Below are 27702 nucleotides of genomic sequence, written 5' to 3'. Positions count from 1 at the left end.
TGAAATCACAACAGGTCAAAACTCATGTAAGGAACACCTCTAACAAACCATTCTTCATGTGGAAAAATGTTCTGAACACAATGAACACAAACTGGTGGATATATCAGACATGGATCATGAAATGAAACTCCCCAATACTTTTGTTGCAATTTGACAGAGAGAAAGTGACAGAGAAGGTTGTCTGGATTATACACTGATTGCCAGGTTCTTTTGATGTTCTCATCTTTCCTTTTTCAGGCATTTAGTGGATTGGTGGATAGAGGAGTGTCAGTGTGTTACACAAGAGTGTGCTCTGGAAGCAAATAATACATTTCTGTCATTTGCCCGGTCAAACGAAAGGGGAAAAGTGGCATGACCCATCAGCGGAAAACCAGTATACTAAATATCTCAAACCAGTGTACACGGGCAATTATGTTAATTCTTAATGTCGCAAAGCATTTAAAGGTCAAGTATTGATTTTAAAAATAGATATTTGTGACGTTAAATAAAAAATCTGTATGTGTCTCAGATTTTTCAATTACCTTTGCAAATGTCTGCGGAGTGTTATTTTAAAACACATCAATACACCTTATTCTTTACTTGGTGAAATGTCAGTTTTTGTCATAATTGGACTCCTTTCTAGCTGCCATTATCATGACTAAAGACAACATCTCTTTCTCACAGTTTTAGAGAGGGAAAAGAGAAGTGTGTAGCTGCCAAATCTCTTCAAGCAATGTTAACAAACACCTGGCGACAGCAGAGCATCCATCTTGCATGCACTATGAGCAAACAAAGTCTGATGAGTTTTGTTGTGATGCTCGTAGTGCAAATAAACACACACAAAGCAGAGCAAATGCAAAGGATCACAACACATGTCAAGAGCTGAGAGAGAGAGAGAGAGAGAGAGAGAGAGAGAGAGAGAGAGTATGTAAGACCGAAGAGAGGAGGAGGTGTATTGAATTTAGTTTGGGAAAAGGATCCTATGTTGATAAAGGCCCACCTCAGATTTCAACACATATACTTTCATACACTACATGAACAGGTGTGTCATGATAAAGGTTAAGAAATAAAATCAATACATAAAAACTAATCCCAAAAATATAATGATAATAATTCCAAATTTAATTTAGGATTTTTGCAGATTTTCAGTGCCTCTTGCCTTTAGAACAGCGTAAAGGAGAAAAAATACAAAAATATATAAAATATAAATGAAAATGCTGGAGAATGGTATTTCTTAAAAAAAAAAAATATCAAAATCGCACAGATGCTTACTCGAGAAGCAACCCAAATAGCGAGCAGTTTGTTTAAATATTGTGACAGTACACACATGTAATACACAACATGTAATATATTTTTAGATTTGTCAACCATGTAATAATAATAATAATAATAATAATAATAATAATAATAATAATAATAATAAAAAAAGCAATCACATTTTCCATAAAATTGTTCTTTAAAAAAAAAAAAAAAAAAACCTTAGGCTATTGGTTGGGGAAAAACTCTTCCATCCAACCTTCCGTTGGATCCAAATCTGTTCCATCTGATAAACCGAAAGAAACCCCAGGCCCAGCCCCTGATTGGCTGCCGTAACCATATGCCAGGTCCTGATTGGACGTCCTCTGGTAGCCCTGAGGCTGACCGCCTGGCATATATGGCCCTCCCCCTCCTGATGACCCTGGCATACCCTGAGCAGAGGCCTGTCCGTAAACAGCCAAGTTGGGCACACCCTGGTTCATACCTTGCATCACAATACCCCTTGGCTGATTGGTCCTTGGCTGCCCTGCCATATGAGGCATCATTGGCCCACCCATTGCTGCTGGATTTATAGAACGTGGGTCCACCATTGTCTGTCCACCCATCGCTTGGGCAAAATGTTGCTTGGCCATCCTAGGAGGCTGCCCACCTTGCATGGCGTATGCAGGATTACTGTTAAAAGCCACCATGTCGTTTGAAGTCCTGCCACCCAGGGCCTGTATATTTTGCTGCTGTTGCTGTGGCCACGACTGGCCTCCACCTCCCATCATGGTTTGCAGTCTCTGAACCTGGGCTTTGACCATTGGCTGCCCACCAGGGGCAACGACGCCTGATTTAATTTGCTGCTGCGAGAGGGCCGGGTTCATGAGCATTCCTTGCCCATACCCACTTCCCACTCCTCCGCCGACCATTACCTGCCCGCCGGCGCCCGCTTGTCTCTGTGCTATCGTCATACCACTTTGGTTGGGATGGTGCTGCTGTTGCTGCTGGAGCATTTGGCCCATGCCTGGGTTCATACCCTGGTACATGCCAGGTTGTGCACCTGTCTGGCCTCCATAAACCATGCTCATGTCTCCCTGTGAAGGCATGGCGGCAGAATTCTGGACGGGCGTCATCTGCAGGATCCCCGGGTTCTGTTGTTGCTGCTGCTGCTGCTGAAGAAGTCGAGCGTTCCGCATGTTCTGTAGAGTCTGGTTCCTTGCTGCAATCTCCTGGGGCGTGCCTAAAATAATATCAGATTAAATCATATTAGCTGAGATCTGCTGTTCTCATTACATTGCCTGTACATGACAGACTTATTACAATTAAACTCAATTAGCATAAACACACACTTAAAGCAGAGCAAATTTCTGTCAATTGTATATTATAGCATAAATTGAACAAACACTGATTTGCAAATGTCTGTGTGCCATAAAAATGAATGATTCTATGTTCGATTAAGGATTCTATGCTCACCTTAGGGACCATTCAGATAAACATGTTTCTTCACCAATCTACGCTGTTTTTCAATTGTTTTTCTATGTAAACATGCAATAGACAGATGTCTTTTTACTGTTGCACGTTTCACGCTGGTGAGCCAAGTTTTTGTAGACACCGTGTCAAGTTAAAAATAACTTAAACTTTTAAAAAGTATCCTGAGACACCTTCGCTTTGTTCCATTGGTCACCATTAACATCACCTTTGACATATGAAGTCAACTGTCTTGTTAACCAAAGATTGCTTAGATTGAATTTAGCATAGAGAAACCAGCTAAGAGAGTAGGGACACAAATATTATGTCCATTGATGCCTCTAAGAGTCTAAATTCCCTCTGAACTTACGTTTAATAAAATTCAATCATTAATAAAACAAAATTATCAATAGATTGGTTCGCTGTCAGGTTCAGAAAATCAGTTCTACTAGTGCAGTGTATGTGTTGGAGTGAATGTATGTGTACGCATCTAATCCTGCCTCATTAGTTTCAATACCGGCAGATGCATGGGGGTGTAAGTGGTTATTTGAGGTGTCAAAGAGAAAATTATTTCTTTTCAGTCTGAAATGAACAAGTTGCCCTTAGAGGTTGAAAAAAGGAGTTTAGATCTTTTTAAGTTGACATCATCCGATGTTTACCACCCGCTGCAGGACCTCACAGTGATTATACAACACTATAAGCCCTTTGGTCACATCAAGTAATATGGTCATTACATCACATCTAGAGGCAAAGTGTTTTAGTATTTTATTCTGAAACAGTTTGGGTGGGGATGTTAACCACTTTTCTTTCTCTGTAAGTGTGTGTGTGCCTTGCCTTGAAACTGCTGGAGTGGGTATGGATTCCTCTGTGCCTGACTCATCTGTCTGGGGAGATGCTGCTGCTGCTGTTGTAACTGGATAAAAGGAAATCAAAGCAGAAAACTACATGAAGATAAAAATTTCCTATCAATAAACAAACAACTGAACAAAAAGCACCGCTAATAAAGTAACAGCTGCTTCCACAGGTCACAATCATAAATAAAATGAATGTGAGGCCAGTTTCGGTTTGACAGATTCGTACATGGGTAGTTGAAGCATAAACCTTTTGTTTGATCAACATCAAGATTTTAGGTTAAAAATGTGTGAGGAAAATTTGGCATTTCAAGTCCTGTAACTGTTTTTTAAAAAAAAATTAAACACCCTTTTAACCTTCAATCATTCATTTTAAATGGTCCTGAATTTTTACTAATGCCGATTTTACACAACATGATATTAAGCCCGATTTTCGCTCGCCGACAGTATTGTGGAGATCGCAGACAAAAGCCTGACATCGTAGGCACATCGGAGCTCACTCCGGTGAGCGACAATCGCAATGTTTGAACTACCAAAGATGCTATTTGAGAGAAGTGCTGATGTGTCGCTGATGTCAGTGAGATACTGTATCTATATATTGATATCATATGGTCATGCATTTGTTTTCATATCTCGTATCACTTCTCATGTACTCTGTTGTGAAATGTAATTTGGAGTCCAGGCAGAGTCGTCAATAATGAAATGTTTTGTAGTGTGTTCACACCTGTCGCGGATTTGTTGTGTAATTTGAAACCGTTACGGCTTCCATGACAAGACAGACAGACGTATAATACGAACGGTACCACGATCCGAGGTCTTTGAAAGTCGTGTAGTTTGTAGGAGTCATAATGGGTTTTTTATGTAGTCTATCAATTTAAACGGTCATAAAAGCAGCATGCATTATAACTGTAAAATAATAAAAAAAAAAAATCTGTTTTAGGTGGAGTATAACGTGCAATGATAAAAAAATGCTGTTGTTTTCATAAAAAACTAAAATAAACTGGCAGCTGTGGTTGTCAGAATAATTATGTAAAAAGTACAGTAAAATAAAAAAAAAACTTTATAGAACAACATGTAATTTTACAGTTTAAATCTGTGGTTTTTCTAGTATATTTTATGGTGCAGCACTGTTGTTTATATAATTAAATGATTAACTTAATATATGAACCTTCTGAAACTATACATATCTGCTTTTCACTTTATAATGTATTGTTAATCACCATAGTAATTTCAGAAGAGCACATGATGACATGAAGTTCACCAATAGAGGCCCTTCCAAGAGCAATGACCAATAAACACATAGAGACACATGTTGCACTCACACAAACACTAAACACCATCAGGGTAACACATGTGAAATTAAAATAATGTAATAAACATGAACTAAACTACATCAAATATAACACAAAAAACCCAGAAGTACATAACTAATATTAATAATATGAAGAAACATTTCTATTCCCATAAAATATAATGCAATGTAATTGTTCATGCAGGGAATTCTGGGAACACCCGATTGCTGTTTTTTACTGTAATTTTAACAATAGTTTATCATAAAAAATACATGTACTTTCTTGTTAAACATAATATAACATTTAACCATTAATTATATGGGAAAATCATACTTTTTACATCTAAAACATGTATTTTGTTTTACATCATTTTACCTTAAAACTACATGCATTGTCTTTATATATATATATATATATATATATATATATATATATATATATATATATATATATAAAATAATATATTTTACGGTAACTACTCAGGGGGTGGTAGGAGTTGCGAGGCATGGTTAGAAAGTGCAAGAGAGAGGCGATCTGATACCGGGTCCATGAATAACGTATAATGTGCGAGTAACAGCAGCCAGTGGAGTTTCTGGTGCCCTCCTAGGGTATGGTGGTGCCCCCCTAGGGAGTTGGTGCCCTATGCAGATTGTGTAATTTGTGTATAGGGAGTGGCTATACTCTGCACACTTGCACAAAAATTCCCTCATATCATTGCACATTGCAAGAGTTCACCATACTATACCATAGACAAGTAATAATATGTATCAGAAAAAGCTATTACACCCCCTTTCAAGTTTAGTCCATTATTGTATAACAACATCTACATATTAGGCAATGGGAATCTTACTCATTGCAGAAAGGTTCAGCTGTGATATTACGAGTGTAAGAAAAGTTAAGCATTGTGCTATGGCATCAAAAGCCCTCACCTGTTCTGCCAGCATATGCTGTTGCTGCTGCTGTTGTCTCTGCTCTCTCAGGAGCTGTGCTTTCTTCTGCTCCATCAGATGTAGTTGAACTCTCTTCTCCTGCTCCATAGCAATCATCTGCTTCATCATTGCTGCCTGCTGTTGTTGCTGTGGATTACCCATATAACCGCCAGGCCCAGCACCGTTAGGCCCTGCAGGGGCCACGGCACCTGGTCCACCATGAGGTGGCTGGACTCCTGCTTGCCGCGGCATTCCAACAACACCTTGATCCTAAAAGCACAAGAAAAGAGAGACGATCAGAGACTATAGAGATTAATTGACTTACTGTACTTCAGCAGTTACATTACTGACACTACAGGAATTACTCAAAGCACACAATATGGTTCTAATTTTTACATCTTGCCTGTAAATAGGAGATTATGCTCAGGGTGAACTGTCACGTGTCTTGTTTAGAACCACTTCTATTATTTAAAAGATGCCGGAACTAAATAAATTGTATGACTTTCGGTTGCGTTAACAGTTTTTAAATGTGCATTGTTCTGCCAATGCCAAAGGGATGCCATACTAAAATACTCTGACAGTGTTTCCAGCAAAACTGCTACTGCTGAATCAGCAGTGCGAAACATCCAGAGCGAAGAGTGAAGTAAAGTGCGAACAGTGTAGTCCAATTTCTGAATGAATTACTCTTATGGGTTCTTTTAAATCTACTGTGCAAATCATCCAGTGTTAATGCCAAAGTATATTTCTGTTGTCCACATTAGTGATCACTCTGCACAGGTGCACAAAGTATGCATGATGCAAATTTCGTCATTAGTTCACACTTCCCTGTCCCTAGTACTTGTCTGTGTGCGTCGACAGTGGATGCGCCTGCCATAAACTGTACTAAGACAGTATCGCTATACTAATACTAATACTATAAAAGAATCGTTAATGGAACTGTTAAGGATCCGGAATCATTAAGAAGAATTTCTACTGGGAATTTCATCAATACTAGATAATGTACAGACATATTTTGTGTAATATTCAAGTAAATGCACATGTTCTTTCCATGTATGTGCAAATCCAGCCCATTTAAAATACATTTTGGCCAAATTAATGTTTCTGTACCAGAGTTGGATTCACTTAATGCACTAAGACCTAGAGCAATACCAGGCACACTACACCAAGAAAAATAACCCACAAGACCAGGAACAAAACTTTAAGACAAAGACAGGCCTGTTAGAACCACAAATTATGAACCACAAGCAACATGCACATACCACAGGAAACTGTTGAGATATATCTAGAACAGACCGGTCAATGAGCACAAATCTGTTTGCAAACCTCTGTTTTTAGATCTCTTTTGACCAAACCAGCTCCAATCAACACGTATGTCTCAGTGTTGAGGCAAGAGAGGCCAAATGGGGGCAGTGTTGATCTGTTTTCTCTCTTTCTGTTGCTTCCTCTCCCTCTCTCTTTGTATAATCATCTATCTCTATTTCTTCCACCTCTGTGCCCATGTCTTCCCTCTGTTCTTCCCTCCTTCCTCTATGAACCCCCCCCCTTGGCTCTCTGCAGATGGCTTAATCATGAGTGGTGTAAAAGATGTGTCTCCTCCTTCCTGCCGGATAATGTGTATGAGCCAAAGGCTTTTCAACCAAGCGTTGAGAGAGAGAGAGAGAGAGAGAGAGAGAGAGAGAGAGAGAGAGAGAGAGAGAGAGAGAGAGAGAGAAAGCGAGATGAGGGGTGAGAGAAAATAACACAAATGACAGAAAAACATTAAAGAGAGGGAGGAAAAGAGAAAAACAGGAAAGAGAGCCAGACAGAGTGATAGAGAGAGCACGAGAGAGCAGGTAGCCAGGCAACAGTGGCTGTAATGTTGAGCAGATGGTGCTCATAGGAGCCATGATGGACAACAGCGGGCAGTAGCCGAGAGAGAGAGAGAGAAAAAGAGAGCAGTGTAAATTAAGTCTCTCTTTTATCCTCTCTTCCCCCTCTTTCCGTCTCCATCACCCATTCCATCTCCATTTTTTCTCCTTCGTGCACATTTCTTGTGTAAACCACTCTTGATCATACTGTTCTTCTTCCTCTTAAACTAAATGGTCACGAGTCCTTATATTATATTCACATACAACTAATGGCACCAAAAAGAATAGCAAAAATAATGATATTCAAACAGGTTTCATTTAGCCCCTTCTGACCCCATCCCCCCATCAAACTGATACGCCCTGCCTAAATTCACACCATCGGTTGAGATAATGTTGCTCTGTCGGCAATGTTGAATGGATTCCTTTCAGTACACCGAGCCTGATCTCATGAAAATTACATGACTGTGCCACCATTTTTGCAAAATTACATTACCTGGCTAATTACACATATTGCGGCAGTTCCAAGGTGAAATGTCTACTGTGTGGGCAATAAAAGTCATTGAAATTTTCCCCCAAACAGACAAAGTTTTTAAGGTTAATATTTTTCGCCATTAAACTTTTCAACATTTTTACACATATAAGTTTGGCTTTATATATTTACTTAAATTACTGTCATATTAATGTTGCGTATTTGAAATCTAATTTAATAATACAAATTTGAATAAAAAAAAGAGGATATCTTGAGAAGATACGTAGTTTCATTTTACCGCAGGCTGCGTGCACTTCTTCCCTCTCTTACTGCGTGGCACACACAGTCCTCTAACAAGACCAGCAAATTAGATATAAATTCACTTCGAGAAGTGGATTTCCGAAATGTTGAAAGTCGGATGTTTTCACATTTGAGTCTTCTTAAAATCTGTGTATCATTTTAAGTTATTTTTCCGCCAAGCTGGCTTTTTCAGCACAGGATAGCCGCTGGACCATGTCAATGTCTTTCACTTGGCCATGTCATCATGTTAATTTTGCTCATCAAAAAATGTATGCTTTTGAATAATTAGCCTAGAAAATTTATGTTTTAGACAAAGAATGCCATTTTTTTTAATCTGCTGATTAAGAGGGCTATTTTCAATGAGGTGCCGACTGCTTAACGGGTTAAACTCTCTTTTATTCTGTGCGCATGTCTTGTTTAGAATATATTGTTTATTGTAGGCAGGGGTGGAGCTATTTATAAACTATCTTTGTGGGCATTTTTGACCAGGAACACAAAATGTTCAAAACAGACACAACATAAGGGTTATGTCCCAAAGTTCAGTATTTTTTCAGTAGGTTAAGGAAAGAAATCTGCTGTTTGCACAATGCAATGTGCAGTGCAAAACAGATAGCTGGACTGATTGCTTTCATTGATCTCATGTATACGCACACAAACACACATTGATTACTAGTAGTCAGTCTTGGCCCAGATCAGACACTAATCTGAGGGGCTTGCTCACATCATCCCCTCTAATAAAACAACACGTGCCAACACACAGTTTTTAGAGGGGTGTTTGTGTTTGTGTGTGTGTGTGTGTGGTGGTGGTAGGGTGGCACAGTGACTGGACAATTCAGCAAATCAGAGCTGAATAATGAATGATGACGTGGATTTTCGAACACCCACTTTACACACCCAAAGAGGATGTCCAAATTTCTCAAAAATAATTTGCTGGATGAAGCTCAATGCACAATAAAATGTTTGACAGAACAGGTTAGCTTCTCTCAGTAAATGTTGAGGCCTGGGATGATTGTAGGTTTTCAGCTTTTGCGGGGTTGAGGCCTCATTTACAATGATGAGCCTAAGCATTATGACCACTCAAAAGTAAAGCAATTAATGTTGATCGTCTTTTAACAGGCCACATGTCAAGGTGTAGGTAGATATATAGCAGGCGAACAATCAGTTCTCGTAGTCAACGTGTTGAATGCAGGAGAAATGGGGCAGGAGTACAGACCAGAGTGACTTTGACAAGGGCCAAATTGCTTTCATCAGACGACTGGGTCAGAGGATTTCTGAAACAGCAAGGCTTGTGGGGTGCTCCTGGTCAGCAGTGATGAGTACCGACAGTGGTCCGAGAAGGGACAAACCACAAACCGGCTAGAAGGTGTTGGGGGCCCAAGGCTCATCGATGTGCAAGGGCAACGAAAGCTATCCTGTCTGTTCCAAATTGACAGAAGGTCTACTATGGCACAAGTCATAGAAAATTTTAATGATGGTTACAGGAGGATGGTACGGTCAGAGTGTCCATGATGATTCCTGTCCATCATCAAAAGTGCTTACGATGGGCATGTACGAATGAGTAGTGGAAGAAGGTCATCTGGCCAGATGAGTCCCTTTTTCTTTTAAATCACGTGGTTGGGCGTGTACATGTGTGCCATTTACATGGGGAAGTGATGGCACTAGGATGCACTGTGGGAAGACGACAAGGTGGAGGGAGTGTGATGCTTATGGCAATGTTCTGATGGGAAACACTGGGTCCAGGTCCTTCATATGGACTTCAATTTGATACGTGCCACCTACCTAAACATGGTTGCAGACCAGGTACACCCCTTCATGGCAATGGCATTCCCTGGTGGCAGTGGCCTCTTACAGCAGGATAATGTACCCTGCCACACTGGCACACCTTGTTTGGGAATGGTTTGAGGAACATGATGAAGAGTTCAAGATGTTGCCCTGGCCTCCAAATTCCCCAGATCTAAATCCGATAGAGCATCTGTGGGATGTGCTGGACCAGATATCTTTGTGTCAGATACCACAGGACACCTTCAGGAGTCTTGTAGAGTCCATACCTCGGCATGTCAGTACCGGTTCAATAGAACACTTAAATATGGAATGCAATGACAAACAAACAACCAATTATTTTATTTGAATTGAAGGTGGTGGAACTCCAAATTAGCCTAATTATTTTCAGTAAACAATAGGAGATATCACATCAGATTTAAAGGTGTTAACAGGTGACATAACCACAGATTTTTAGGCCCTCTAAATAGTGTCTAGAATCGTTAGTAATTGAGGTGGCATGTTAATTCCCCTGATCATGGCATAAGCATTGATGTAAGGCAGACATTTTTAAACTGACTGATGAATTGAAAGAACAATAAACACTAAAGTGTCAAGGGGGTGCTATAAAAACTATCAGGAGCTGCTGCCCGCTTTATCCAATTACTTGCAAGCATATCAATCATGCCAAAATCTACTGAGAGTGTTCCCACTAACAAATGAGAGCCCAGCAGGCAGAGACACACACACTGGTAGAAGAGAGTCAAACAAACCCAAATCCGAAACCAAGAAATCTACATACCAAATTTACCACTAACAAAAGCACACAATCCTTTTCCCAGTATGCTTTGCAAATAACGAGAGTGTGTGATGCTTTTGGATGTGTAACCATTCTATATCTACAATAAATTCTCAACAAAGTTCATTCTTTTTTGTTGGCTTTCATTAAAATGTGTCAGAATCTATATAACACACCTGTTGCAAGATAGGACTGATAGTGCTCATCTGTTACTGTAGCCCACCCCCTTATTTCCCACTCTTCCATCCCTCTCCTGTTTTGCACATGCTGTATATCTCCAACCTTTTGCCCACCTAACCCTCCCCGTGTTTTGCTATCTCTCTCGGCTTTTATATTCCTCCTCTCCCTCCCTCTATTCCTCTCTGCACAGAAGCCATTAGTGGTGGTCGTAAAGCCATATTTCTGTCTACAGCACAATTACCACACACACACACGCATGCACATGAACGCATAGGTTCAGTGACAGTTCATTGAGCATTATGAATAGAAATTCATCCATGGCTCTAAACACTGATTTCTTTACACAAATCCTTGTCAATGTCAAATGTTTGTTTTGCACAGTCTTGCACAATGTCCCCTCTATTCCAAACTGGTCTCATAGAATGAGTTACTGTGTAAATTTTTGCAAACTGACTTGTCTTATAAGTATGTGCCGCTTTCTATGTTTCGCTGCAGTTTCTTGGTGAAATTAACACTAGAGGTGCAACAACAACTGTGTTGTTTAATCATTGTCACACAAATCACGAGTGCAATAGCTGATTTGGATTTTTTTAAAAACTTGTGTTTTTCTTTTACTCAATTACGTGACTGTGGTGACACATGTGGAGTCATGTGGGCCGGGAATCGAACCGCCAACCCTGCGATTAGTGGCCGACCCGCTCTACCACCTGAGCCACAGCTGCAGATTACGTTTTGCCTTCCTACCCTAAACCTAACCAAAAGTGTCATAACAGTAAATGTGAGTTGAAAACTTACGTCCCTACCCTAACCCTTAAACCTAAACTTAACCGATAATGTCAAAGCAGATGCGAGATGAAAAACACAATTGCTGAAGCAACATTTGAGGTGCTTCTATGACACGTTCGGCTCACATGTCTACATGCATGTAGAGTCTTCAGGACTCGTACACCTGTTCTTTAGATCACAACTACAATCAGTTGACCTACCGTCCCTAATCAAATCAGAAATTGCATGAAACAAAATTAAACGATCGTTGTAACAGACAGACATGCATTCAAATTCAACAGATAGTGACTCTAAATGAGGCTACTTGTTTTCCTTTGTTTGGACAAGCTAGCGCCTTAAATTGTGCATTGTTCACTGGCTGTGCCTCAAACTTTCAGAAATAAATACCAAGCACACAAACAGAGCTCAATTAAACACAGACATTGTCTCTGTGTGGATGTGCAGGTAGAGGTAAGAGGGATTAGTGATGAAATCTGATGTAAGGATGAGAAAGGAAAGATAATTCACTGCCTAACAAAACCTGATAACCCCCAGTAACCTTTGACCAGATGCATCCCACAGTAGCACAAAGACTGCATGAAAGCCATTCTGATGTTGCGCAATGTGAGAACATGGTTTTTGTCTTGTGTTTAAAGTATCAGAAGTTTTCAAGCAGGTTTTTAAGCAAACATTTAAGCCTAGCTCACTGAGGTAAATGGTCACGCTCTCTCTCACTCTATTTTCATTATACTCACTTTTCCTGTCTACTCTTCTCTTTGAGAATAAAATATTGCATTTGCCAAAAACTACAAGATTCTGTTGTGCTTTTATAGTTGAAATGCATGGAATGCTATGAGTCTGTACACATACTTAGCAATAGTTTGCAAACAAAACTGTCCACAAAAGTGAGCTTAATCTAACGAAACCTCCCACCGGGGACATTTAGGGATGCCCACTATTGTAAAATTGATTCATAAATAAAGCAAATACTGTTTTTATTATTATTATTCTAAATATGCTTAAAGTTTTATTTTAGGGTGGGATAAGGGGAGGGTTAAGGTTAGTCTACTGTAGGGCTGCAACTAAGGATTATTTTGATAATCGATTAATCTAACGATTATTAGAAAGATTATTGCAACGATTAATCATTAGCACTTAACCGATTATTCAGCTTGTGCCCTGGCTTAAAATGTTGTATTAAACATGCTTTCTGACAATCAAGCAGACAAAATCATCTTTTAAAAACACCTCTAAATGACATTCACTGAATTAAAGGGGGAAAAATACTTTTTATTTAATTCAGTTAAGAAATTCACTGTAACATTTTTTAAAAATGTATTGTTATCAAGTGTTTTTGTCTTGTTTTCCATTTAAATTTGTCTAAAAATCCTTAAAACAAGATAAATTTACTTGAGAAGCAACATATAAGATATTTAGACTTGATTTAAGAGATTGACTCTTAAATATAAGTAAATGAGATGAAACGATTATTCTACAATTTATTTACAAATTTTCATTGTCGACGTTGTCGATAACGTCTACTAATCGTTTCAGCCCTAGTCTACTGTAATTATAATTCCCTTTATATAAAACAACAGAAGTCCATTTTGATGGCTAATATGTGTGAGTGTATGTATGCTTTAATATTAAAAGAATCTCCTACATATGTCTCAGGAAATGCAGATTTACCCTTAAAACATACAACAAATCTCAGTTGTATGTCACAACAGGTGCTTGTGCGTGTCTGTTTCAAAATCTTCCCTCGTTCTTTCTCTTCTCCTATCTCTCCTTTGTCTCTCGCAGCTGTGCCTTGTTGAAAGCGATCATGACTAATTATTCAAGACTCAACAGAAGCAAAAATTATGATGAACTTTATTGTCTGAGTGAGCGAGAGAGTGAGCAAAAAGGTATGTGTGTGTGTGGAGGGGGGTTAAGCTATTAAAACGCTGGTTGATTGGTGAAGGGTTTTTGAGTGCGTCTGTGACAGATTAATTGTCATCTTTTATGGTCTCACTTTCCTAGGATGAGTGAACCAATCATGGCTCCTCTCAAGAGGGAAGATAAAACAACCAATCACGGCCTCAGATCTCCTTTCTTTACAGTCCAACATTCCAACACAGACAGATGAGCTCAGGCTCTGTTAATCTGAGTGTGTAAAGTGGGAAGCAGAGTGTGTGAAAACAATATTTAAGCTACGTTACAAAACCTAGTGAGCTGCCTACATAGACAGATTTTTCATGCATCATCTGGACACCCAACATGAAATAAGTATTCCAAAAATTCAAGGCTGCAACTATACGCCTCCTAAGAAACCGTGTTTTCGTCAATTTAAAGCTTTGAATGTATACCTCACGGAGAAGCCAATGCACTGCCACCAGTGTTGCTATGCATGAATGCTATACATTATTTTGATTATCTTGAGTAAATTAGTATCGTGTCATAAGTGTTGCAATGTGCTAACATCAAACTCCACTGGAATAAACTGTGAGGGTCTTTAGTATGCTTTGTGTGCACGTGGAGTTGCTGTCCATGAAAGAATGTTCCAAATCACTTGCTTGTGAGGGTAAATTATTATAATGCTGCCTTTAAAAGTAGTATCCTACATAGCCAGCAGGCAACTCACAAGGTTTTAGCTCACATAGTCTTTCTCTTTGATAAATTATTTTAAAATATATCTGTTTTATATTTGTGTGCGTGATGTGCATGGGTGTGTGTTAGTGCGCTTGTAGAGTTCAGTTTCACAACCATCCTCTCCCAAGCACTTTTTCTCCTGAGCAGCAATTACCAGGGCCTTGATTTATGTGTCCAGTCAAAGAAGCCTTCTCCCCCTTCTCTCTCTTCCTCCCTCTCTCAAATTCTTTTTATCAGCAAGTCACTCTCTAACAGCACCGCAGCCACCCCTGAGACAGACCTCATCAGATATCACACACATTCAATGAAATCTTTAAGAGAAAGACTCATCCTCTAGGGACAGGATGAAATCATTTAAGTATCTAAGAGTGTAGTTTCTGCGTACAGATGTACATAAGCATGTATGTGACTTGTTGTATGTTAATGCGGAGGGCACCACACACTCTCTCTCTGCCTTTCGTGTTCGGTCTATAGTGAGAAAAGGGTGGGGAGGGGCTGAAGAATGCACAGCCTCAGGGGACTTCCGATCCTAGAGAGAGAGGGAGGGAGGGAGAGAGAGAGAGAGAGGTGGAGAGAAAGAGAGAGGGGGTGAATGAGGGAGTTAAACAATCCGGCACACTTATAGAGCGCAGAGGGGAAATGGAGAGGATGGGTAAATGTGTTTAAGAACACACACACACACACACACACACACAAGACACACGAAGCACAGCCTCAAAAGAGCTGTTCGTGGGCGAGACTCTGAAACAAACTCGTTCAACAAGGAGATGGGAAGGCTGAGAGGTACAGACGAGTTGTCTTTTTTACAGCATGACTGTTGACGGCTGGGTGTCATTGTGGGCAATGAGGGGGAATTACCAGACATGAAGCAAATTAATTACTGGCTAATTCAATAATTACTTAGTGTACGAGACGACGTAGAGTGAGCTGCTAAGTGAGCATCTCCACTGCTGTCATGAAATAATAGGAGAGAAAAAGAACAGCAGTCTGATAGAAATGTTCTTTATGACATCATAAAGACTTTATTCACATTTCACAACACTGCGATTGCTGCTCAGTTTCATTGTTAGCTGTGTTTAGTGGTGGGCTGCAAGCCCCACTTGTCAAATTTTTCTAAATCAAATAAACCCGCTGGAAAACTTGAATAATAAACAGACAAAAAAAAAAAAAAAAAAAACTTGATCCTCATACTTCACAACATCACAATTACTTCTACGCTCAGTTTCATTTTTAGCTTTGTTTAATGTGGGGCTACAAGCCAATTTGTTGCATTTTTGTTCTTGAACGAATATTAGTGTATAAATCTATCTATAAATATAACCTGCTGAAAACTTACAATGGAAATGAATAGGGCTCACTTTTTCAAAAGTATAGCCACAAGGCATAAACAATATGAATGTTAACACAATTTTACTAACATTTTCTGTGTAAAGTTATAGCCAATTTTTGCAACGACGGTGTAATGTTAACAAACCCTAAAATGACAGTAAATATTACAATTTAAACAACTTTACAGCTCAAATAATACAACATTTTAACAGAAGAATTAATGTAAGTGCTTTTATACATTTATAAGAATCATATTTCAGCCTTTACACCCTCTAAAAATTTGCCCAGACTTTCATTGTTGTGCAGTACTGTAACCTCGATTTTTGCTCTTTTAAAAAAAAAAAAAAAGACAAGAAGGGTTGAGTTGATTTTTTTGGTGCTGTTGTGGTTGTTGTTGTGGTAATCAACATGCCACAAATGCTGTCGATTGAGCTTAAATTGAATTGAGCTGGGAATATTCCTTTAAAGTGTTTACAGGGGGCTCCATTTGTCATGTTTTTTTTCTTAAATGAATATTAGCATATACAATTTTAGTTTTTTGCATATAAACAATTTCATTGTCAGCAATGTTAACTGCTTAAAAATTTAAACACATGAAAAAACCTAGTTCTCACATTGCTCAACATCAGAATGGCTTTCATAAAGTCTTTGTGCTACTGTGGGATGCATTTGGTCATAGGTTACTAGGGGTTATCAGGTTTTGTTACTAAGTGGTTACTATGGAAACAACCGGCTCCACTGAAAAAGATTTTCAAGGGCCCTTGCGGCACATTTGCTGTCGCGACAACCACCACACCCAAATGTGATATTATGGCTCCTGAGTGGGTCATGGCTATATTGATCTCCTATCTAACTGCTAAGAAGAGAAAACGCTGTGAGAAAGAGACACAGAAAGAGAGACATGAGAGTGAAAGAATATGATAGCAGCAGAGATGTCGGAGGGGAGTGGTAATAACTTAGATAAAGAGACAGAGCAAGGGACTGAACGAGAGAGAGGGTGTGACAGAAAGAGGGAGAAAAGAGAGGGAGAGACAAGAGAAAGGGAATAGGGGAATGCTGACACCAGCGGAGAAGTAAAGATCAAGATAGAGGAGAAAAAGAAAGCAGCTCATTTGCAGTCTGTCTTGGTGGAGAGGGTCATGAGTTTCGCACACGCTCCGAGCGTGCCCGTCTGCATTAGTTAGCGTAGCGCGTAGCAACGGGGGTTAACGCTAGATCTTGCACACGCTCTGCAATGGAAGGATGAAAGACATGGGTTAAGACCCTTAAATATCACTGGGATTTCGGTCTGAGACAGACAGAGAGAGAGAAGTAAAAAGAAAGTGTGCGAGTGCTGAAGCAAAACAGATGATCAGTGGTTTTCACTGAGTAATGCCCTATTTTATACAGTAAATATAGTAAACATGGAGAAGAGAAAACCCCACACTCACACAATTGTACACGAAGGCCATACCACCTGCTGTGAAATAAAGCTTTTAGTGTCAGTACTACACTAACTCAGGCTTTTCAGCCTAATGGTCATGATAAAAAATAACTGCTTCCCTCTATTTCAATAAACACTTGGTGCCTGTGTATTAGCCAATTTTCAGCCACAATGCCCCTGCTTGAAGAGTCTAAACTGTTTCAATTTAAATCGTCACTTTGTCCCGGTGATGTGAGCAGAGTTGGGTGGGAGTTTAAGTGAGAAAGAGTCCTACATCTTGGCAATCGTTTTCAGTAAAGTCATGTTTTCAGCTAAATAATGGGTACGTGTGACCAGATGAAGACCAGCCTAATTGCAATGAGAGAAAATGTAACATGAGAATAAGTTTGCCAGCATCTTTTAGCTCTCTAAAAGCTGTTAAAGGAGCGCAAATATGATTTTCGAACTAGGGTTAATGAATGTTCAAGTCTGAACTTGTTAAGTCCAAAAAATCTGAAAAGCTCACGTGTGACAGTCTAACAGGACACTCTTTTGCATTATCTAATACAACCATAGAAAATGATCCTGTATTAAAGAAGAGAATGAAATGCTGTAAATGTCTAAAGATAAATTAATAGAAATTGGTTAGGAAAGTATGTTAAATACACAAACACACACACAAAGTAGTGAAATTGCTGGTCTCTCCATAGCATGAATTCCCAGGTGAGTCGGAAGACATAACCATGGCTATTTTTGACCCATCTGAAAAAAAGGAGAGAAAAGAAACGGAAAAGGAGGAACGGAAACAAGAGTCTAAATATAGTCCAATGCGACATTCCAGAAGAGAATAATACTCTCTCCTGCAGTTTGACCACAGATTGAGAGAGCAAAGAGAGTGCAGAGAGCAAGTTATAACTGCTTAGATGGTGTCCTTAAGAATCTTAAAAAATTGTATTTGAATGGTTTCAAAGGCTGAACTACTTAAATTTGTATCTTTTTGAGTACATGCTTTCTCTTAATACCTTAAAAATCGTAAAGTAAACAACGTTCTCGTTTACATGGCAAAAACTCTGGAATAAACCATTTTCTTAAGTGCAGGTAAACTTGGTCAGTGTCAATATCAGTCAAGGTATTCTGTTTTTAACACACACACATTAATAAAAAGCAACATTTTAAATCTACCCATTTTACTTCTTTAACTTGATGTACTTTTCAGTGAAACAGTATTACAATAAGAAAAAAAGATGTAGGGCAGGACATTTTAAATGGATTGGATCGAGAAAAACTGGTATTACATACCAGACTGGAGGAAGATGGTTGGACAGGAAAGTTAAAAAAGTAAGAGGTATTGATGACTTCAGATGAAAAGTAAATTGAGTAAACCGAATTGTATATTTTTATGAACGATTAATAGGGTCAATAGTGTCAAATTTTACTTTAAGAATAAAGTGTGTAAATCTAAAATGCATTTTAATAAAACATCTTACTTGGATTTCCTTTGGCTTCCTGCTTCAGATACTCTTACTTGTTTCTTTGGATGGTTATATGTGTAGTAGTATATGCTTTTAGACACAAGATATGATGAACTGTACATTGGCTAGGATGTTTTGATTTACTTACTTCTGGTGTAAAGCAAACAGCCTGTCCTTTTACATTAGAAAGACAGAAGTGAGTGTGGGGGGCAATATAACATAAGGAAGAAAAAAAAAGGCGAGGGAGCATTTTCTGCCAGTTCAGCAGGAACTATTTGTGCTATTCCAATCCAAGGGTGACATGTGGTAAGGAGGGGGCAGACATAATCAAATGCTCAAGAGCACAGAAGCACAGAGATAAGATGAAGATGGGACATTCAAACCAATCACACCCAGAGACTGACGAGCAAATCCATCCAGTTTAATGGCAGGCATCAGAAAAGACAGGAAGTGATTTAGAACAAGAGAGAGAGAGAGAGAGAGAGAGAGAGAGAGAGAGAGAGAGAGAGAGTGTATGGGATCACAGGTCAGCAGGAAAAGAGTTTTGCTGATTCATCATTTTTAGAGACCACACCCCCACACACACTTCATTAGGACTGACTATAGCACACTTTCACAATGACAGAGAAAAGAATACAGAGAGGATGGTTTAGCATAAAAAGCTGAAAACTACAGTAAAAGATACATTTTCTACTGCCAGATTAGTGTTTGATGTAACATAATCACACTGCTGATAGGAGCAAGAGTTGGAGAGGGAAGATTATGGTGGAAGGGAAAGAGTAAATGAGGGAAGAGAGAGGAAGAGGGAGGGAAGATTTTATGGCCACATGCTAAAAAATGTAGGAAAAAGAAAGAGAACTGGCAAAGAAAAAAAGAGAAGCAAAGAACATGGGATTGAGTACTGTTAAGCCAAGGAAAACAAGATCAAGAACGAAAAAAATGTAAGATAAAAAAATAGTACAAGGACTACGAGGAAACTATCAGCAGTTGAGAAGGGGAAAAAGAAGAAAGACTGAAAATACAAGAGTGCAATGAAACAAACAAGAGATCAAAAGAGAGAGAGGGATTGATTAATCCAGACAGTTCTGGTTACGATACTTTGAACTGGAGTACTATGCTTTACATATATATTTGGCTGAGACACACAAGAGTTGAGTTGTCACTGGCACTACACATCAAAAAATATGAATTAGCTTCATTTTCTGTTGTGTAAATGAGAACTGAAGTATCATACACTGCCCAAACATGGAAATGCTACTTATTTGACCTGCTCCAGTCACAGATAATAAAGCCATTTCTCACCACTGCAAAAAAAAAAAAAAAAACAGAGGCATACGCTCCTTCACCAATGTTCTCTACTCTACATGAGACTTTAGAGGCTCTGAGAGGATGCCAGACATTCCTGAGGCAAAGCCAGCACAAAAGTTGATCTTCAAGGGAGGATCAATTCTCTTTCTGCTGGAATGCAGCTCCTTTACCTCTTGTGGTTATTTAGACATGGACACAAAGATAAACTGTAGAGTGTGTGATTATCTACTTTATTCCTTCTTGTGTAGCAAATCACATTGTTGGTGCCACAATTTCATGTGGCACCAACGTAACATTTCTCATATATGGCTCAGGTGACTGGCTTAAAAACTTAAAAAGTGCCTATATGTTGCACATATCTGTTGAAGATGGTTTGTAAGTATTGTCAAAAGGCCCTGTATCTTATATAAAATGGGTCAAAATTACAAAATATGTCTGGCAGGACAAGACAAAACTTGTCATTTATTGTTGCTAGAAGCTGAAATGCCTGGAAAAGGAAGCAATTAATAATATGATTTCAATATACAGCCAGAAATTCTTTCAATCAGTTTAGGAGAAACCATAATGCCTTGGCTATTGTGTTTCCATTACCCACCCACGGTTGGGTTTAAAGTTATTTGATGTCTTGATTTTAAACCATAACTCTAATGGTGTCAATGAAGCAATACAGTCTCCTTCCATTTCATCCACACTGATTTATGACCAGAGCTACCATGATTGCCTTTAACAGCCCTGACAATGCAAGGTCTCGCCTCACAAAGACCTGTGCAAACACACACCACCACGTGCTTCTCCTTGTCAAGGTTAAAGCAGACAAATACAAATAAATGATTGAATTACAACCAATGTCTTTACTGAGTGTGGACTATAAAATAACTGGTAAGGGCTGGGGATGCTAATGAGGCTGTGAAGGTGAAGGTGTTTATGGCCGAAAGAAATGAAACCGTAGCGAAAGGCAGACAAGGGTCTCAATCACGTGCCACGGATGCTGCCAGCGGCAGGTAGGCTTTGCTAAGAGTGACTGCAAATTCCCTCCCCTTGACAGTGAAACCGAAGCTGGTCGCTCTGGTGATAAATGGGCCTCTTCGCAGCAGGGGCGTCCTCTCGGGAATGCCAGTTTTTTGTCTTTTGACTCCTCCTGGGGTCTGCAGGCCATAATGTTCCCAAATGAGATCAGGTTTAGAATTCCTGGATGCCTTCTGTGCCTGCTATTTTAGCATTCTTACCGCCGCAGCGAGCACAAAGATAGCGTTTTTCATAGCAAGCTGCAAATCCCAGATGAGTGATTGAAAAAAAAATAGGAGTTTAAAAATGGTTTCTTGTTAAAATGGTGAGGAAAGGCAAATATAAATAACCACTTCAGAGCAGGCTGAACTGGAAATTCTATATTCTTACAATACAAATCTGACTGAATATGTCAACAAATATAGCGTAGATCTCAGGTCACACTGAGGTAAAATGTAACTTACCATTTTTAGGTTAAAAAAACAGGCAATGAAGCTACAGTTTGGAAATAATACTCAAAAAAAATGTTTAAAATCCTGAGTTATATGAAATTAAAATAATTAACAAAATTAACAAACTCCTGTCATTATCAAACAGCTCTCAGAAATACTTGATTCTGATACGTCAATTGTGCATTCTTTGGCAAATGAATTCCTAAATAACTGTTCTAGTTTCATGTTTTTCATATCACACCACATATCAGATCTCTTTTTCTTACATTATATAATTTCAACTCAAAGCAATATTTAATGTCCATTTACTAATTTGGTAAATAGCTGTGTAATATGTGCAGTGATCATGTAGGCAATAGTCAGCTTGACTTTAATTACAAAATAAATTCATACAGAGTGATCAGGACCACAAAGCGGCTGACTACCATTATTCCTTACTGTAAATTTGATAGGTGTTGTCAAGAGACTAAAAGGCCTTCTGAACACGATCGAGACAGATTCTAAATAAGAATGAGCTTTTCAGTTTATTCTGACTATTCTTTTTTCATTCTATCTCTTAGGAAGTGTGTCCTCTACTCCATGTGCATAGTATCCATCCCATGACTCTCTTGATTTAGCCCTCCCACCAGCTTACACACACACAGGTTCATGTGCAGAGCTTAGCAGCGTGGAGGGACAATTTCAAGCCTAGTCACTCCGCAATGACCCCAAACCAGACACTGCCACTGGATTAGACATTCGCTCCATCTCACACACACACATATTCTCCTATCATGCTTCCTTTACAATCTGTATTATTGTTCATCTTTCTCATATTTGTTTTGGACTAGCTCATTCTATCTACATCCCTTCTTTATATGGCTGTACTCATCCCTCTCTGTAGGTTACACAGCTTAAACATTGGTCACAACGTGCTTGTGTTTTAACAGTAACTTTTAGAATGTTATGAATACATAATTTCAACAATCATAATTATACATGGTTTCTTTAAGCATGACAAGTTGGCTAAATGTTCAGATACCGACTGATTTGGGAAAATACACATTTAAAAATGTTTTCTTTTGTACTCTAGAAGGGACTCTTTGGTTGTAAACATCTTCAAATGCAAATGTATCTAAGGTGCAACACCAGAGATGGTATCCAGGGAGAAGGGCACTCACAGAAAAGTTATATATAGGAATGGAAGTTCCAACTTTCAGTTAAAAGAGTGAATTGCCTTTCTGACAGCTTGTGTAGTATGGGAAGCTCACGCATGAACGAAACCAGCCTGAAAAATTGTTTAAGCACATTTTTTGCTAAAAAAGCAAAAATGATATAATAAGATTGTCAGATTGGGAGTGGTGGTGGCATAGTGTTCTAATGCACATAACTGTTAGGTCACTGGTTTGATCCCCACAGGCACCACCTTTGTGTCCTTGAGCAAGGCACTTTACTTCAGGTTGCTCCGGGGGATTGTCCCTGTAATAAGTGCACTGTAAGTCGCTTTGGATAAAAAAGTTTTTATCACTGATTTGTCATAGTTACTCAAACTTAATCTTGACAATGTGTAAACAAGATAGCCACCGAGTGGACACACTTTCCTAAAAGGGACTTAAAGGACTATCCTGACCATTGGGTGTGAATTTGAGACTACTCAAATCCAACCAATGATCACTGAATGCTGGTGAAATGTAAAGGAGGGCAGAATCCAGACCTGGCATTGATATTCTTTATTTCTAACCTTTTCCCTCCCTCTCTCCCTCACAGTCTGTCTAGAGTATCAAACCCATACGGACCATGTCCAGCATTTTAACATTCCCCCAGCGTGTGACTCACTCATCGCATAACACCACTGTCCCATCTCTGCCTTTCACTCTCTCTACCCTCACTTTCTTCACCTCTCTGTGTTATCACTCCCCTTTGGAGAGCTATCTCACTCCCCTTTGCCTTGCTTATCGGTCTGCTCCAGCCCACCACACACACAGGCAAACAAAGAGCTTCAGGTGTCGAGAGGGGGCAGCGCAGCCAGGGGCTGGGCTGTTCAGAGGAGGGGGAGGAGGTTTGGATGGAGAGGAGGTGGGGTAAAATGGGGTTATTTTATTACAGGCTAAAGAGACAGATATGCTGGTTATGGTTGGAGGAAGTGCCTGAGGAAGGAGGTAGAGAGACAGAGGAAGAGAGGGGGAAATAGACGGAGAGTCTTTGTGTGCATGCCCGTATTTGTGAGTGTTGTTGAACTGACACTATCAGTGCAGTGGACGGCAGTGGCCTCAAATATCGTGCTACACAAGAGGACGGGGGTTGAAAATCAGTATTTTCCTTCTATTATCTGGGGACAAGGAATGCATAGTGCAACGCAATATAACTTAGCTAATTCACGGTGACAGTTTGGCATCTGTCATGGTATATTTTTCACGATATATGAAGTTTACTGTGTGGATAAATTACATTTGTTTATAAAAATGCATGTGTTACACACCTAATAACACGTAACAATGCAAGATATAGATGCAAATTGCTAATTACTAAATTATAATATTAATACAGAGATAATACAATGGCGGCCAAAAGTTTGGAATAATGTACAGATTTTACTCTTATGGAAAGATATTGGTACTTTTATTCACCAAAGTGGCATTTAACTGATCACAATGTATAGTCAGGACATTAATAACATGAAAAATTACTATTACAATTTGAAAAAAAATTTTAGTACTTCTTAAACTACTTCAAAGTGTTTGTAAAAAGAAATCCTCCACACGCAGCAGTGACAGCTTTGCAGATCCTTGACATTCTAGCTGTCAGTTTGTCTAGATACTCAGGTGACATTTCACCCCATGCTTCCTGTAGCACTTGCCATAGATGTGGCAGTCTTGTTGGGCACTTCTCACGCACCTTAAATTCTAGCTGATCACACAAAAGCACAATGGGGCTAAGATCCATTACACTCTTTTCCAATTATCTGTTGTTCAATGTCTGTGTTTCTGTGTTGAACGGGTAGAATTCAATGAAGCTGTCAGCTGAAGACATGTGAGGCATCTATTTCTCAAACTAGAGACTCTGATGTACTTATCCTCTTGTTTAGTTGTACATCTGGGCCTTCGACATCTCTTTCTGGCCTTGTTAGAGCCAGTTGTCCTTTTTCTTTGAAGATTGTAGTGTACACCTTTGTATGAAATCTTCAGTTTTTTGGAAATGTCAAGCATTGTATAGCCTTCATTCCTCAAAACAATTATTGATTGATGAGTTCCTAGAGAAAACGGTTTCTTTTTTGCTGTTTTTGACCTAATATTGACCTTAAGACATGCCAGTCTATTGCATAGTGTGGCAACTCAAAAATAAACACAATGACAATTTTAAGCTTCATTTAACGAACCAAATAGCTTTCAACTGTGTTTGATATAATGGCAAGTAAATTTGCAATTTAGCATGATTACTCAAGGATAAGGTGTTGGAGTGATGGCTACTGGAAATGGGTCTGTCTACATTTGATTAAAAAAAATGACTTTTTCAAGTAGTGATGGTGCTGTTTTACATCAGTTATGTCCTTACTATACATTATGATCAGTTGAATGCCAATTTGGTGAATTAAAGTACCAATTTCCTTCCAAAACAGCTAAATCTGTACATTATTGCAATATTTTGGCTGCCAGTGTATATTAATACACATCAGAAGTGATCTGACCTTGAGATAAGCCAATAAATAAAAAAAGCAAGCCAAATAATTTAGATTACGAATATAATTAGTTGAATTTATAAGTGACATTTCTGTATTTGTCATGTGAAGTTTAATACACAGATTAATTCAATTTGTTACCCAAAGACAATTGTGTTGTCAGACACTTGATAACATGTAATAATACAAGGTATTGTATTTGCTAAAGGCTAAGTAAAGATGCATATTAATAGACCTTTTTCACACTCCGGGTTTTGGAACGCGAAAGTAAACGATTGCAGGCTAAACTTCGACAGCGGAGAATGGGAGTGAATGGGAGACCACAGCGAATATTATTTTCACTTAACCATTTGCTCCACGAGCAAAAGACAAAATCCACTAGTCCATTTGAATGACTTTCCAGAAGAAAAATAAAAAATAGAGAGCAGTGGATTAAGCAAGTCAGATGGGAGAAGATGCTAAATTTACTGTCACTCTCTTAGCAGCTGAAATCAAAAACCCCTCGCAGCTGTGGAAATACATTTTTTAAAACTTATTCTAGGGTAATATAGCAAGGCATAATGTTATAAACTTGCACTCAATATTTAAAGAAAAAATTCATACAAAACAGTTTGCTAGATTTAAGCTGATAATTAATTCAGAAACACATCATCACACTGTGAAAAAGGTCTATTGCTAAATGCTAGTTAAAGGTAAAATGTTAATTGCTACATGCTAACTGCTAATAGCTAAATGCTAATTAAAAGGTAAATAAATCGCTATACTATATTATCACACTCAAGGAGTGATCTGAGATAAGCCACTAAATAAAAAAAGAAAAGAAAACATCTGAAAGTGATATAGATTACATTAAAGAAAGGGGAACATTTTGAGAAAATATTGAGACAAAGGGAAAATGTGGTTCCTTTTTCTTCAGTATTTAGATGTTTTCTTCTATTCTTCATCTGCACACAACCTGGACAAAATCAGACACTCAAGAAGAGAAATAATTTTAGATCTCCAATATCTCCTCCATCAAACACCTTCCCCATTCTCTTTCTTCTTTCTCCATCCCTGCAATATTATGGACTGTACCTGCAGTATACTCTTCTCTGATTCTCACTCCGCTCATCTCCATTCATTTCAATGGAAATGGGCAGAAACTATCCATTACCACTAATGAATTGATTAAATTGGGCATAATGGAGTAATTTATCTATCAGAGAAAAGCCAATTCATGTTGAGAGAAATAAAAGTGTGGGGTGGTGGGGGGGGTTGCTCTCATCTTTGGTAACTAGGCCAGGGTGCTGAAGCTTTGCCATTGCATGCCATGTGGTTGAGCAGCACACACGCAAACACACACACAGTAAGAGAATGATTTCAAATCCATCCAGAAGCAGCCTGTGATAGGCAGAGTTGAGCGTTTTGCAGGAGGAAGCAGGGACCAAATTGAAAGTTAGTGTGCAGAGTGAATTATCTTTGGCTTCGTTGAGCTCCACTGGCTAGAAGGTGAGTGTGTGTGCGTGTGCGCAGGTAAAAGCCAGGAAGCTTGACAAATAATTATATAGTAAGGCTGCAAAGCCAGGCAGAGATATACATAGAGAGAACCACATACACACACAGCACAGAATCATACAAGCCAATTGGAGTGACTCTACTCCCCTGTGAGCCAATCCTTCAGAATAATTTTAAAGTGATTATTCACCCAAAAATGTTAATTCTTTCATCATTTACCCTCATGCCATCTCAGATGTGTATGACTTTCTTCTGTTGAACACAAACAAAGATTTTTTTGAAGAATATCTCAGCTCTGTAGGTCCATACAATACAAGTGAATGGGTACCAAAATTGTGATTCTCCACAATGGACAAAGGCAATAAAAGTAGTCATAAGATTCCAGTTGTTAAATCTATATCTTTGGAAGAGATATGATAGATGCTGGAGAGTTGGTGATGTTGGTTTTTATTTAAGTTCTTTATTACTATAAATTACAAAAGACCTACAAAGTGATATTCTTCTAAAAACCTTTGTGTTCTCAGAAGAAAGTAAGATGGGATGGCATGAGGGTTAGCAAATGATGAGAATTAGAAATTTTCGGTGAACTAACCCTTTAAAATCATTCTCATTTTCAATGCTTTGGATGGAATCACACAACAAAATTACTTTAGGAGTTAAACTTTTGCGAACACCTTTTAGTCGTATCATTCTCAAACATTCCTTCCATACAACTTAAGAAATGTACTTTAACAATGTACAGTTCTGGCTATTTTTATGTAGACAAAACTCCACATTATAGAGACAAGAGCCCAATAGCCCTCGCACAACAATATATACGTATATTAGGCCTAACATAAATGTTAGCTTCACAGCAAAATCATGACAATTACCTTGTCATCCTGTCAAACAATGGACAGATACTCTGTCATATAACAACCTAAAACAATGAGATCCAAACTTCCACACCTGCTGGAGCAGAACGCTCACACTGTGTGTACACCCTCACTTTGTCAGTCGAACCCTTCCCTTCATTACTTCTCATTGGTTTAGACAAACATAGTGCGGCCAACAGATAAACTCCACATAGTCAGCCTGAA

At 38.8% G+C, this 27702-nt stretch overlaps 1 protein-coding gene across 2 annotated transcripts in view; it reads right to left on the bottom strand.

Annotated features, from left to right (window-relative positions):
* Positions 1-1443: 1443 nt before the first annotated feature.
* The window catches only part of LOC127651211 (mastermind-like protein 3), a 162727-nt gene continuing 136468 nt past the window's right edge, over positions 1444-27702 (bottom strand). For both annotated transcript variants that reach the window (XM_052136940.1, XM_052136941.1), the window contains exons 3-5: positions 5758-6027; positions 3520-3598; positions 1444-2458 (exon numbers count right to left, since the gene is read on the bottom strand). In XM_052136940.1, the coding sequence (XP_051992900.1) occupies positions 1464-2458; positions 3520-3598; positions 5758-6027 (1344 nt within the window). In that variant the 3' untranslated portion in view covers positions 1444-1463. The remainder of the gene's footprint in view (positions 2459-3519; positions 3599-5757; positions 6028-27702) is intronic.

Source organism: Xyrauchen texanus, chromosome 11 (assembly GCF_025860055.1).
Source record: "Xyrauchen texanus isolate HMW12.3.18 chromosome 11, RBS_HiC_50CHRs, whole genome shotgun sequence".
In the NCBI taxonomy this organism is placed as follows: domain Eukaryota; kingdom Metazoa; phylum Chordata; class Actinopteri; order Cypriniformes; family Catostomidae; genus Xyrauchen; species Xyrauchen texanus.
This window is presented reverse-complemented; position numbering and strand designations above follow the sequence as displayed.